This window comes from Gymnoscopelus microlampas (genome assembly GCF_963454915.1).
Source record: "Gymnoscopelus microlampas genome assembly, chromosome: 13".
Lineage (NCBI taxonomy): Eukaryota > Metazoa > Chordata > Actinopteri > Myctophiformes > Myctophidae > Gymnoscopelus > Gymnoscopelus microlampas.
The window spans coordinates 28,858,046-28,873,904 of record NC_139950.1 but is presented as its reverse complement, the minus strand read 5'-3'; the positions used below and the strand labels follow the sequence as shown (position 1 = coordinate 28,873,904).

The following is a 15,859-nucleotide window of genomic DNA, read 5'->3' as shown; positions in this document are numbered from 1 at the left end:
CTGTTTGTTCACCGCTCTGTTTCGTTTTGTTGTTTTGGTTGTTGTTTGACCCTCGGCATTTATGACAAAATTGAATTTTCTTTTCCACCAACACTTCTGTGCGTTAAGAGCTGCATTTGTATTCATAAAGTGAACATGACATTCAGAAAATAGTTTACTGGCACAAATTAAAAGAATTGCACCTTTTCTTTTTCATAGCGTGCCATTCGATTGTTATGAACAAAATACAGTTCAATGCCGGAGCATTTGTTGCCAAATGTGCCAGAGATCAGAGGTACGCAGGTGAGGAGAAAAACTAAAGTAAAAGTCAAGTTTTCAGAGAAACTAGCCTGACAAAGTCTCTCTCTCTCTCTCTCTCTCTCTCTCTCTCTGTCTCTCTCTCTCTCTCTCATATCCACGGTGTAAGTTGTCTCCTATAGCCTAGACTAGAGGGATGACTCAGACGACTCAACGTCAAGTGAAAGTAACATTTTCACCAGCAGTTGAATGCCTTCTTTGAACACGAGTGATTTCCATAAGCCACAGATGTGCTTGCTGAACTTGTGTATCTATTTCTCTCTCTCGCTCTCTCTGCTACAGTAGCTAGTTCTGCTTGAATGTGTTTTTGTGTGATTGTGTGGATGTGTGTCCCTGTTCCATTATTCAAGGTTTGCAATGCTCATTCCTTTTGTCCTCTCTCGCTTCATAATTATTACAAACTGTCTTTCTATCTCCCTTTTAATCAGATTCTCTTCCTTTTATCTCTTCTCTGCTGCTTTTTAGTCCTCGCTGGATTGCCATAGAATTCGCTATGCACCTTAATGCTCCCCAGAGGATGAATCCTACTGATTTTGGTCACTCAATGACCTTTACTGTAGCACCACCCTTAGGATCTTCTGGATTGCTGAGCGCTCCCCAGAGGATGAACCCTAACCACTTAAATGACTCATTAACCTTAATATATAGATATCCCAATCTAATTCTTACTATGGTACTTTATTAATTGCAATTTCACTTGTTTATGATGTTAATTCTTCATTAAATACACCCGGGGGGATTTAAGCCCGATCATGCAAGGGGATTAAAGGATGTTCTAGAGGAAAGGTCAATGGGTCACTCAAATAAAGTAGTAAGAATTCATCCTCCGGGGAGGAGGAAGACGCTCAGCAACTTCCATGGCAATCCAAACTACATTTTGAGATAACTTGTATGTAAGCGAAGATGATGGCCAAACAGTGGCACAATAGAGGAAAGATAATCAAAATAAGTAGGATTCATCTTCCAGGAAGCGTGAAGGTGCACAGTAAATTCCATACCAATAGTTTTTGGGATATCTTGTTTGGGACAAAGTGCTGGACAGACAGACAGATATTGTCATTCTTAGAGGCCTGGCGCTAGTGGAGGTGGTGAAAAAACATTCATAGCCAAGCATGGTCTTGCTTCTGTAAAGCGACTTTGAGTATCTAGAAAAGCACTATATAAATCGTATGTATTATTATTATTAATATGGTACTGAAGATGTGGCAAAGTTCAGTTAACACACAAAAACACACAAAAAATCCAATAGGGATTCCAAAAATGGTATCCCTTCTGGTGGCATGACTAGAAAATGTGTCTGTTCTGTGCAGCTATCCCTACTTAATAACATTTCAGATTGTCTCACTTCTGCCTAGTGTGTATTTTATATTAAATTGCCTCAAACTGCTTATAAATTGAACAGCCTTGTGTGCATTATGGGAAGAGACAAATGTCGGCAATATAAAGTGAGGGAAAGAGGGAGAGACAAAACCAGACATAGAGTTCAGGTAGGCAGGCAGCCAGACAGAGGTCTGACTTACTGGTTTGTGTGTGTGTGTGTGTGTGTGTGTGTGTGTGTGTGTGTGTGTGTGTGTGTGTGTGTGTGTGTGTGTGTGTGTGTGTGTGTGTGTGTGTGTGTGTGTGTGTGTGTGTGTGTGTGTGTGTGTGTGCGTGCGTGTGCGTGTGCGCGCGTGCGTGCGTGTGCCTGCAGGGCTTACAAGGCTGTAGCTTTAGTTAACAGCAGCCAACATTCAGCTGTACGTTCCTCCTATTACACAACTGTCACTCAGGGCCATTTCCACAGGAAATGTCCTTCTGGAAGGAACCTGCTCTTCCCGAGAGGATGGAAAACACATTTTATACTCTTGGCTGCCAGCTGTTGCCCCATTGCAGAGCATTCCAGGCTTACAGTACAAATGATAGTCATCGATGTAGTTAAAATTACATATTACCTTCTATTTGTATGTTCATTTAATAATCCTTTGCCAAATTATCTGGTGAAACTTACAAATGGCACCATTCCAGTACATTAACCCGTGTGTTAACCCTACAACCTACGTTTTGCACCTACATTAATAATAGTGTGTTAGTAGTTAATTAAACACATATTTACAGTGAGTGCCTGGCAGAGAGTACTTGAACCTATTTCCATTACAGGTAACTACAAATGTAGACAAATAAGTACATCTGCACTTAGGAAGTCTAGTAAATGTCCGCACAGCATTCAATAAAAATGTTACCTTGAATTGTACTTGACCTGTCAAATTATAATAATTACTGTACAGGCATAGTCAAGAGTTTGGGAATTGGTTTGTTCGCTTGTTTTAGTTTATAATTTTTTCTCAACGATGATGAAGGTAGAAGAAAGAACATGGGGGCTCTATTTTAGTCCAGACTGGCTAAATCCATTATTTTAGGGAGCAAGGGGTTGTGAGCTTGTAGATCGGCTATTTTCAAATAACCAACATATATAAATATGCACATTGTTTAATAGCTGACATAAATATGTTTGAGTGCTCATGTGGCCTATAGTCACTTCTTTTGGGCTTGTTTTCATAGACCTGTTTGCTTATTCCTCTCTGGCAACACTGCTCATGTTCCGACTCTGCTACCGCACTGAGGCGCCACAACGTTGGACACCATGCGCCCAACGTTTACTTCACAGGCTCTAGCCTTTGATTGCCTTTCAATAAAACCATATTTGATAGACCTAAGATGTAGGTCTATCTTAGACCTACATCTAAGATGTAGGTGATAACCTACATGTTACTGATTAGAGATCATTTTGGAGAGCATTGCGCGACGCACAAATTGCCTTCTTTGAATAGACTATCATCTTATATAAACACAATTGACACAAGGAATTGACACTCTCACTCTCGCTGTTTATAGAAAAATTTGAATCACAGAGATTCGTTGAGAATTAGGAGAGAGGGGGCCTTTGAATGTTGTGCACCCCGGCGCACAACATTCCGGCGCCCTCTACCAAACAAATTTGGCACAGACGCGCTTTCCCAAACGTGTGTGGGCAAGATAGCAATTTTAGGGAAAGCGCAACAACACGCCCAGGGGCACACCTTCAGGTGCAAATAACGGAGTCGGCATAATGAATAGCGGGTATAGAGACCGCAAGATACGGTTTAGGGACAGTGCCAGCTCCCTTATGCGTAATTCACGGGTAGCGGGCAGTAATTCACGGGTAGCGGGCAGCGGGTGCAGTAAAGCAGTGGCAAGAATAGGCCCTGTGGTATCTATTGTAGAGTTTAGCATCTTCTCAGTGAAAATCCTTACTTCACTTATGAAGAAGTGTTGTCTTGAAATTCGTCGCTGTGTCCTATTGTTGATAATGTGATGACAGACACTGTAAGTAGTCCTACAGCAGTGATAGTTAGCATTGCTGAACTCAATAGCAGACCGGTCTAAAGCCTAACACACACAATAGATTGTGTGTGTGTGTGTGTGTGTGTGTGTGTGTGTGTGTGTGTGTGTGTGTATAGAACGTTGCAGTACATTCTGATTGTAGACAATTACCTACAGTATTAATGTCCCTGATGGAGCCAAAACAGAGCAGATTACCTTCATGCACCTGTAGAGACTGAACATATGATGACATCCCAGTACACAAGGCAAAGGAGTGCCATTTCAGTTAACCACAAGCAAACACAACAAACTGGAAAGCCTATAGTGCAAATGCCCTATTCCCACGGTTGCAAAGTATGAAAGCAGTATACCCGAGGAGAGGAGAGGAGAGGGATAGAGTAGAGCAGGGGTCTTCAACAGGGGGTCCGGGACCCCTAGGGGGTCCTCAGAATTACTACAGGGGGTCCACCAAATCTTTGTGTGATATGATTTTTTTTTCCTTAACCACCCTAGCACCATAGCAGCGCGAGGCATTGTGAGCTTGTAGATCGGCTATTTTTGGCAAAGAGGTATACTGTAGGTGTAGAGGGAAAAAAGAGCAGACCAAGTAAACCAAAAAAAGTTTAATCTGAAACTAAATTTAATACAATATAGAGGGGGTCCCTGCATATCTCTCTCAGCTAGGGGGTCCTTGGCCTGAAAAGGTTGAAGACCCCTGGAGTAGAGAGACATATGTTTTGCCCAAGCCTTCCTCACAAGGAAAAAACAACAACATTGCATTAAAAAAATGAGATGGAATATGTTTCAAACAGATTGGGATGGGAAAAAAAAGAATAACATATACGTGTATATGTATTTATTGAGAGTTTGAGAACCCCAAAGTTAATTTGGACTGGGAGGTGAAAAACATACTCTAATTAGTCTATAAGAAACCTTCTCAAGTATATGACTCCGGCAACTTGGGAGCCATATAGCAGCCCTCTGGCCAAAATAATGTGAAAAAGCATTGACCCAGTTAAGGATCAGATCTAGAGACGGGGCTACAAGAAAAAAAGAAAAAGAAAAACTGCAACCAACGCCAGGGATAAAGGTCAAGGCGCCGTTAGCTTCAGCTTACAGTGCAACCAATATCTCACTGGCTTGAAAAACAAGCCATGATTAATTAAACACAAGATGAGAAAAAGCAAAGTGGAGGGGAGCCGGCAGTAAAAGAGTAAGAAAAACGATTCCTGAGCAGTTTGGAAATAAGGTATCCAGGCATCGTTTCATATAACACATTGTCATATTTTGATCAACAAAGGTAAAGGGAAACCGAAACAAAAGCCGCCCACGCACCTTCTGCCTCCAAATGCAGGTATAAATACATTTTGAAATGAAGAGACGGAGAGGGAGGGAGCCATGGGAGAGGATGCCATTAAGAAGAACCAAATGTAAGTTGCGGTAATCTCAGTATAGAGAACGCAGGTTTGCAGAGCTGTTTGCACCTATACAGACTACTGGTACTAACACCTACAGTATACAGACTACTGGTACTAACACATACAGACTACTGGTACTAACATGGGGTCTTGCGTCTGACATCACATTCACCTCCAGCTCATGTCAAGACAAAGCCAAGTGGCTGAATGTTAGTTATCTCCTCAGACTGAAACGTTTCAGCAAGCAGTCATTAAATAATAAATACAAATTAAATAATAATAATAATTTAAAAAGTTATTATTATTACATTATCATCATTTAATAACCTATATTATTCGTTATTATTCATAATAATGATATCTAATAATAACAACAGTAATAGTTTTGTTTTCATTTAAAGTATACATTTATATTATTCTGTTGTTAATAATAATTGTTTGTTAAATTGTCAATACAGAGAGCCTCCACATTAAGTGTGACACATGCCTGGTAAAGGAAACATGCTCACTTTTAAAATGCCTCTGAATAATATGATTTGCCATTCAAATGGAAGAAGTGATTGACAAGCGTATCCCTTGGAGAAAAGAAAGTTATATAACCTGAGCTTTGTGGGTGTCTCAAAAATAACTCAAGTTAAGGGCAGAGATAAATAAATGAATAATAGCCTAGCGGGTGCGCTTTCTATGTGTGTGAGAGAGAGGGAGAGGGAGAGAGAGAGAGAGAGAGAGAGAGAGAGAGAGCTGGCACCAGGGTCTGTCTCTTTTTCAGTTTTTAGTTTTTTTTTGCAATGCCCTGCTTAAAAGACAGCTGTAGGCTTTCACAGTTGCGGTCCTCCTAGTACATCTTCAGTCTTTAACTGTTTGCCATTGGGAGCTGCCCAGTACAGCGACAGTCTTCAAACATTTGGCAGCCCAGTACAACCGCAATTCTGTCTTAAATATGTGATTTTTAATAAACGCTTTTAAATCCCAGCTCAAACCTCACCTTTGTAAACTTAAGTATGTCTGTTGGGTCACTGTACACACTTGTTATGGGTCTGTTGACACTGATAACTCTTTATTCCCCCCCCCTGTAAATCATCCTTGACTTCTGGAAAGGCTCCATACAAACAATATATTGCAATTATCACAGCTCCAATTAGTTGCTCATCAGTTGTCCATTAGTAAATGTATTTAGAGACTATGCACTGATACTTTCAAGTAGTGTTGTGCTAAAGTACTGTACATCAGTGGTTTCCAACTTGGCACACTGTTTTGTTTTGTTTTTACAACATTTTTATCCCACGATTTTGTAACCCTATTTTTTACACCCAGTGCCAATTGTCTATGTAATCCTGGGCACTACCTTCCCTCTGCCAACCTAGGGAGATCAGGGCCGAGCTCATGCCTCCTTCAATGCATGAGAGCCAACTGACCTTCTTATCACCTGACAGGGGAGAGTTTCCCTGGTTGGACATAGCGTGTGGAAAGAACACGTTATTCCAACCAGTTCCTTTCCCCTCCATCAGGCGCCCCCGGCTGGCCAGGGGAGGCAGTATAGTGACCAGGATTACTGCATGTTTTTGTGAGGGTACCTACCCTAGGAGACACGGGGAGAACATGCAAACTCCACACAGAAAGGCCCTTTCTCCAACCCCTAGGGTATGGGCACTGATGACGCCCCCAGCGCCCACAGCGTCCCCTGCGGGAATCGAATCCAGGACCTTCTAGCTGTGAGGCGACAGCGCTACCGACTGCGCCACCGTGCCCCCCCCAAGGCACACTGGTGTGTTGTGAGTCCACAGGTGATTTTCTGACAACCACACATTAGTATTGCAATATATAGTAAACAACTATACAAAGTTATGAATTATTCTATATCCGTAATTTTGTGCATTCATTTCCCAATACAGACACAAATTCTATAGCCCCCAAATTATTTATATTATATTTACTTTTTTCACACACACACACACACACACACACACACACACACACACACACACACACACACACACACACACACACACACACACACACACACACACACACACACACACATACACACACATACACACACACACACACACACACACACACACACACACAAAAAGCAAACATAGCAGATCTGCAAGTTCACAATTCATTGCGATCTACAAGCTCATGGCTTGTAGATAGGCTATTTTCATTATTTGCTTAAACCTGCAGTCAAGTATGAAATAGGGCAAGTGGTTCAACTTTGTATTTGGGAAAGTAAATAAAAATAAAAGTTTACAGAGTGATGAGAGTGGTGATAACACCTGTTATAGAAGCTATTTTGCACAGATATGAATACAGCTGTGCCGTGGTATTTTGACTTCTCCACTGGTGTACCTTGGGCAGAGAAAAAGTTTGAAAACCACTGCTGTACATACAGTACTTGTGCTTCAGTACATGCACATGTCAATACAAAAAAAGTCTGTGATAATCCCTGGTCTCTGATGCTGAGGGATTTCTAGAAGCTTGATCAGACCCAAACACACACGCTACATTTCAAATGTGGCCAGAGGGAGGGAGGGGCTGGACTTGGAGAGCAAATCGAATGCCCCAGACGGCTCAGCTGTGCTTTCCAATATCAGAGGAAAATAAAGCCTTGAACGACAGCATGAGTTTCAGTCCAATCTCTTTGTCAGCCCCATGTCAATATAGATTGATTTTCTGCCCTTTACCTGACGCGAGCGTGCGCGCGTGTGTGTGTGTGTGTGTGACCCAGGGTGTGAGGTGTAAGGCAGAGAAAGACATGCCTGCTGAAAAGAAATGAATCAATAGTAGTGTATAGTGACTCTGTTCACTCATTGATTTCTTACCAAAGACCGCTGCCAAAATATCAAGTGATCGATCTATCTATCCATCTATCTACTGAATCTATCAATCAATCGCTCTCTTTCTCTCTGCTGACATACCTATAGCTCTCTCTCTCTCCTCTCTCATACTCTCTTGTTATCTTTCTCTCAGTCCCCCCCCCCTCTCCCTCTGTCTCACCAGTGCAGTCTTGGGTCTGCCACTCCAGACACTGTCCGTAGGGGAAAGAGATGACATAGGCAGAGGAGTCCACACAACGCTGGGCACTGCCACACCACATGCACTCCATGGCCTGAGTTGTACAGTTGGCACAGCTGGTACGCAGCGCGCAGGGGGTCCTGCAGGGCCTGGTGCTTTGGCTCAGCAGACTCACTGAGAGAAATGAGATTTCAATATGTTACTGTATTGCAAAATATTGTTATATAAGTATTATTAACAACAGTATTATTAAATGCAATTAAGGAAACCTTTTCTATTAAGTGTGTCCGTCTTTATCACATGACTGTAGTCACATATGCGTAATACCTAGACAAAATCCGTAGGAGAAATACTGTATAAACAAATGGGTTTTGAAAGACATTTTCTGTTTTTTTGTACACGCTCAGAGTTATAAATGCATAACGTGAGACAAAACCACCTCCTGGTGGCGCTATAAAAGTCTGATTTGAAATATTTGGGGCAAAGGTTTTTCCTTGGCCTCTAGGAAGTTCGCGCTGATCGGTCCAGTTATACAGTAGGTAAAGGCGCAAATCGGCTTGTTATAGCTTGTTATAGGTGGCTTTGTAGCTGTATAGCATGGTATGCTGTTCTTTTCATTATTCTCTCTCCCTCTCTTTTCTATCCTCAAGTCATTTATTTCCTAGTTCTGTTGGTTCTGGATATCTGTGTAGTGTAGTGTAGTGCATTGGTTCTCAAAGTGGGGTCCGGGGACCCCTAGGGGTACTTGAGGGAGTTCCAGGGGGTCCCCAGCTAAATGATAGATTAGGCACCAAATGGACCCTTATGGGTCTGTAACTCTGAGAGTGCACAAATGGAACCAAATGGACCCGTCCATTTGGTTCCATTTGTACACTCTCAGAGTTAAATTGACATAGATTTTACAATATAAATTGCGGTCCAAGTGATAGAAATGCCATTAAATGGGGGTCTGTAGCCCTAATGCATGTCAAACTGGTGATCCTTGAAATTAAAATGGTTGGGAATCACTGCTAGAGCCGTAAAAAATCTTCTCTTATGGGGGTCCCTGGCATATCTTTTGAAATGGGGGTCCGCGGGCTAATAAGTGTCAATTTGGGGGTCCTTGACATGAAAAAGTTTGAGAACCACTGGTATAGTGTGTACCAATGCTGGTGGTACAGTGTGTGTGGGCTACCTGCATGATCTCTCCTCTCAAATCCTGGGCTACACTCTCTTTTCCCCACCACTCCCTCTCTCTCTTCACCTCCCCCTCCTGCCCTCACATTCATTCCACCTCACCGGCAGGTTTTTCACAGATGAGTCCGTCCGTGTTGGCAGTACAAGGGTTGGCTTTGAGTCCGGCCACCTGGGCCCTCTCCAGGTACGCACAGAAGCCTGAGTCGCTAGGCTCTCCTGGCAGCCAGCGCAGGCTACTGTTGGTGAAAGGAGACGAGTCTTCCCAACCCCAGTATGAGACGTTGATCTTCCTTAGACCAACCCACGGAGATAACGTCTGTGGACAGGGGTAGAGAGAGAAATACAGATATAGATACAGTACGTCAGATAATGCCCAAACGTATACTTGGTATCGCAACGTGCTGTTAACTTGAAAATCTGTTCTTGTCGGCAAGTGAGCGCAATGCCAATGGAGTGTGAGAACAATAGAGTATACGCAAATGGAGCTTCAAGTCACTCTCTAAGCTTAGTCAATATCACAAAGGAAGTAATAGTGAAAAAAATGTAATGCACAAATATAATAGGTCCTTTAAAGAAGAAGAAAAACATCCGTACATTTAAAGGAGCTACACCATGAATTTAAAAAATAATAATAATATTTGATATCATATTGTTTATGTCCCTCAAACGTTTTTCAAAAGGTTTGAGCCTAAATCAAGCCTCAGATATACTCATTCCAACTAACTTCTCTCTGGCTTATAAAGCACTTTCACCTGCAATACCACATTGTCCTGTTTGGCACGGGGCGCTAGTGAGCCAGTTTGTATGCATGTCATTTCCTGGTTCTGTGTGGAAAAAGTAAAAAAAAAAAAAAAAAAATGAAAAATTTTTTGGTTAGAACTGAAAAACGGGAGGAATTGTTCCCAGACGTGACGTAGGGTGGGGGAACAAATCTGACGGACTGTTTTCAGACCAATTTACATAAAAACCACAGATAGCCTATGAAAGCCTGCATGCTCGAAGTCGGGTATTTGTTGGAACAGAAGAGAGGTGGGGGAGACCAAAAACACACAAAAATGAAGAAAAAGTTAAAATTCATGGTGTAGACCCTTTAATAATAAGCAGACTGGGGACAGGTCCATGCCTTATAACTGAAAAGTCAATGTAGCATTAAATGTCGAATCTGAAAATGGAAAAGAAGAAAATAAATGGAATGTTTAACTAATTTAAAAGTGCATGATTAAATGAAAAATGCTTGTGTCTAGTTCAGTGGGTCACCACTCCAAAGTGGGTAGGGAGATGCTGTGGAAAGGTAGCAGACAAAGACGTTATACAGAAAAGCTATGTACTGTAATTAATTGTTCCAAACTTCATTTTCAAAGCACAATGTGGGACCAATTAGGGAAGGACTGATGTAGTGTAATGTAATATCTTAGAAAAGCAGGAGAGACAGAAGGCAGGGTTACTTTCAACAATGATTTCCCACAGAACTCCCAGGATGTCGACTTAGTATAAGCAAATGTTTTAATATGAAACTAAATCCTAAATCAAACTTTCAGCAAATCACTGTAATTACTGTAAAAGGGAGACCTCCACGCCAACGCAAGCCCATAAAACGACTTTGATGAGTTACTGCAATTGTGGCAGGGCATTTATGCACAGTTTGGTAAATGTGTGAGAGTGTGAGTTATTTCATAATGGACTGTAATGTCTGTGAACGTTTTACCTGTAAAGAATCCATAATTAGTCAGCTGTGATGTAAGGCACGCCGTAAAAAAAGATTACGGAGGCATAAAGTTTGAGTTACCGCCATAGAGAACATAATGCAACATTCTGTAGGCATGGAAAATGCTCAGAAGAGGCTGTGCTTGTTTATTTCTGTGTGTGTGTGTGTGTGTGTGTGTGTGTGTGTGTGTGTGTGTGTGTGTGTGTGTGTGTGTGTGTGTGTGTGTGTGTGTGTGTGTGTGGCCATGGGCGTGCATGTTTGTGAGTGTGTGTGTGTGTGTGTGTGTTTTCCCAAATTCACTTTTGCTCGGTGTCTTTGTTGAAAATCCCTTGCTACAGTATCTTGACGAGGGCGTGGTAATTGAATTCCTGAGAATAAAGACAAATTGTGCTGATTGTCACTTAGGCTTGAAGAAAACAAACTTTTCAGGTTGGAGTGAACACAGAAACACTTCCGCCTCACCATCACACCAAAACATTAAAGGTGCCCTTTGTTAGAAAAACTGTTTATCTTCAAAAACAGACAGAAGCTTCTGCAAAGCTCCATCCCAGGAGAGGGAGAGAGAGAAATCCTCACATTCTTCCAATTAACATCAGTCAAATATCATTTAACTGTTGTTAAACAGTGTGTTGTACTCTCACACATTTAATGAAAAGGTTTCATTTGTGTGTGGTCTGAGTTTATCTTGAGTGACATGTTCACATAAACATTATACGTTCACATTTCAGAACACTTGAAGCTGATTAATCATTCCCATACCTTCAACATATGTTTCATCTCCCACTGGGGTTGAGCCCAACCCTCACCCACCCATGTGCATGCGCTAACTGAAGCTCACACACACACACACACACACACACACACACACACACACACACACACACACACACACACACACACACACACACACACACACACACACACACACACACACACACACACACACACACACACACACACACACACACACACACACGCCTTAAGGTTTGTGTTCACACGAATGTACACACACAAAGGCTACACACACACACACACACACGCACACGCACACGCGCACGCGCACACAGTGGTTTATACTGTATGTGATATGTATATTCCCGTGTCTTATGCAAACCTGCTCTATATTTGAATATTCTGCATGTACTGTATTCAGCTTTCCTGCATATGAAATGATAAAGTTTGACTTCGACTATGACTTGACACATTCAACAGCTCTTGGCACACGATTCAAAATCACTCCTATCCCACATGAAAGTCGCTTAAACCGTCTGGGATTATGCTAATTAAAGGTGACACCGGCTTAATGCTGTGTGATTATTTTTTTAAAGACTCTCCTCTGCCATTTTAACTTCATGGTGGGTTACACATAAATACTAGAAATTATCTTTTCTTAACCCCCCTCAGTCCTTTATATCAAATATTTAACCTGTAGTTACAAGTAGTCTTCTCTATCAAACTTCAGCTGTTGAATATTTTACAACCTGGTCTTTCATAAACTCACTTGTGAGAAGGTTTTCTAACGATATAAGCTTATTATACATTTATAACCAGGAGAGTCAGTTGGACGCCGGGCCTGTGACCACATATCACACTCCGTGTTTTAAAGAATCGCATCAATAAACTATAGCATTGTTGAGGGCCCATGTCAGCCCAGTGCTCATCCAGCGCCAGTGTTCAAAAGCTAGCATCCCTATCCTTGGGCTTACAATCGGCGGAAACAGCAGATCTACAAGCTCACAATGTGTCGCGAAGCGTAGTGAGCTTGTAGATCGTCTAAATTCTGCGAATATATTTAGTGTAGAGCAAAAACAGGAGGGCGCTATTAAGCCCTTGGGAATAGTTCAAAAGTATACATGGCACATTCATCCATTAGCTACAGGTATGTTATGACTGCAGGATTGAAAGACAATGAATAGCTCTGTATTCAATGTTACCACTCACAATAAACAGTACAAAAGTGTAGAGGTACATCTGAAACATTCTGTACCCTCTGTTGAGATGTTAATGCAAGATACAGAACCATGTTCTTGTGTTTATTTGATTGCCTTCTGCACCTGTCAAAAATATTCAGATTCAGATTACTCATAGCGGGTGTGTAAAAGTACAGTACAGCAACACATTTGTCATACTGTAACTCAGATTATCTTAATCAGGGTAAGGTCTAAATCACTGTCAGCATAACCCAGTAAACACTCAGTTGTATTTCTCGCAGTAAAAAATTTCCCAGATAGAGACAATGTCATCAGATTAAGGAAAGAAAACAGCAGCTCTGGGTATATTTGTGTACATCTGTGTACAGGTGAGAAACTAGTACACTAATGACATGTTTTCAAAGTGGGGGCTGCCGGGGGGACCATTAGTAATAGAAAATTCTCTATTAGTAATGGTCCACAATAATACAAATAATTTAATTTGAATAAAAACATAAAAATTTGAATTCTTCTGTTCAATTCAAATTAAATTATTGTGCCAGTTTAACACATTAGCTGCCAATGACGTATATATACGTCTTTTAATAATCAGCTGTTGCCTGCCAATGACGTATATATACGTCTTTGGAAAAAAGAAAAAAAAAATCAAAAAAAATCAAAAACATTTTTTTTTTTTATAATTTCAACCCTTTTCGAATTTCGAACAGATTAGGAGCTAAAAATGTTCAAAGATTTGCTGCTCCATTCACTTCCATGTTAAAATTCAAACGGACAAACAATTCACATTGTTTTTTGGTTTAAAACTACTGGTTTTGAGCTATATTCAAACATCAAACAACACATGTTAACGAGGTCAAAATGACCTCGTTGACATTTGTGAAACCACACCTGAATCTCATCTGTGATTAGAAACCATCTGGGGAACAATCATACTGGAGGAAAGAAATCTGTGGCTACGCGAACAGGTACCAAAATCGGTCAAAACCCAGGCAGAGGCTACAGAATGTTCTGAAAAAACTCTGTCAGTCAATGTGTTAATGACTAAACCTGTATTTTGGGTAACGTTAAAAAAAAAAAGAAAAACGTTTTAAAATAGTAAAATATAGCTCACCTACAAGCCCACGCAAAGCATTGCGAGTTTATAGATCAGCAATTTTGCAAATAGATATTTTCTTCTCTTTCTTGTTCTTTTTTTAGCTCTTTTGCAATATTGGGGGCTGTAGCCAAATGATATGGCTATTTGGGAGATCTTGGCATGGAAAAGGTTGGGAAACCCTGCTTTAACTGACCTAAGGCCTCCATTATTCTCAGTGATAGGGCTACTTGAGGATCTGGTTTTATAACATCAGCCATTACCTTGTCCTGCAGCTGGTACTTGTGGATCTCCTCCAAGACAAAGTCCACCTGTTTGTCCGAGACCAGTGAAGCAATGTTCCCACCCAGGTTCTTACAGTAGTGCTGGGCGTTGTCATAGCTCTCGCGGCTGGAGTTGATCCTAAGGCAGAACTCGCCGACATGGTGCCAACCCTCTGCACAAAGCTGGCCTGCACACAGGGGAACACAGAGATCATTGTCAGAGCCATCATCTTGGGCCTTAAATTTGGGAGTTTATAAATCTTGGACCACCAAAGTACTACTAACTAGAATGTTACATTTCAGAGGAAAAAGTAATGTTCCAGTTTCCGCTTTTAAGTGACGCGATATCATCGTCTGTTAAAAGATGTATATTTTGGTAAAAGACTGGAGCTTAGAGTTGATATCCCGGTTTAGCCACTCAATGGCTCTGTCAGAGACGATACACACTAAAGCATTACATGTAGAGAAAAGTGATGGTCTGGTTTCCATCAACTTAGAGTCATGTGATATCATCTTGTGTATACCAAGTAACATTTTACAGCATGTGGTCATTACTCAATAAAGCTTATCCGGTTAACGTTAACAAGATGATGTAATTGCTAACTGCTGGCTTGTCTATATTAGATTAGTGAAGCGTGCTCTAACTTTGCAATGATAGTACAAAAAATAATAATCTATGAAGGTTTTTAAAGCTAGAAATGACTGCATATTACATGTATAAACGAGACAGGATTTATAGTGACTGGATCATATTAGCTTAGGAATAAGACCGGTAGGCGTACATACACAGCCAAAACAGACTCACAAAATTTGCATTTTTAATATGAGTGTGACCCGGCCGGCAGCCCCCTGGTTGGAAGTTATGCAAATGAAGAGGCCATAATCATTCTGCTGCCACAAAAGACTACTGTTTACGCAGGACCCTGGCACTGATTACATTCAGCCACGTAATGGCCACCGTCCCCACCCCTTTCATCACGACCAAACAAAACACCTCTTCTCTCTCTCTATCTCTCGTCCCTGGCTGTTTCCCACCTGTTAAAAGGCTGTTTAGGCAATAACCGGCCATGGCAAGATGGAGACAGAGAGAGAGTCAGAGAGAGGGAGAGAAAGACCATGAAAGGCAAAAAGAGAGGGAAGGCACCAGAGAGCGAGAAGCAAAGCATGTGATGGAGAGAGAAAGAAAGCCAGAGAATGAATGAGAGGGTGGGAGTTACACAGAGGTATAGAGAGAAATAAAGAGCAAGGAGTGGGAGAGAAAGGAGGAGAAGAGACATAAATAAGTGGTTTTGGTTTTGGTTATTTGTGTAATGGCAGAGATAAACATGTCAAGTCCTTTAAGCTGTAGTCTGGACGAGATGTGGTGATGATGGAGCTGGAGTCACATATCCTTATTCCAAATAGAAACTCAAGCAAAACCACAGGTGGGGGTTTCCCACACCCTGAGTACAGTAGGGGCCTGACTGGAACATTCAGGGTCAACAGACAAAACCTCACAGGTACTGGCCATATCCCTCTGGCTTTAACCACTCTCCGGCCTGGCGAGATCTGATATCCAAGGAGCCCACTTTTCTAGTTTTTGGTTTAGTTATGTTTCGTTTTTAGTTTTTTCAATCCCT

At 41.5% G+C, this 15,859-nt stretch overlaps 1 protein-coding gene across 1 annotated transcript in view; it reads right to left on the bottom strand.

Annotated features, from left to right (window-relative positions):
• The window catches only part of LOC311058033 (attractin-like protein 1), a 337,913-nt gene that overhangs the window by 193,172 nt on the left and 128,882 nt on the right, over nt 1-15,859 (bottom strand). Inside the window, exons 16-18 of the mRNA XM_084075308.1 lie at nt 14,241-14,428; nt 9,351-9,564; nt 8,055-8,246 (exon numbers count right to left, since the gene is read on the bottom strand). Of these exons, the coding sequence (XP_083931434.1) occupies nt 8,055-8,246; nt 9,351-9,564; nt 14,241-14,428 (594 nt within the window). The remainder of the gene's footprint in view (nt 1-8,054; nt 8,247-9,350; nt 9,565-14,240; nt 14,429-15,859) is intronic.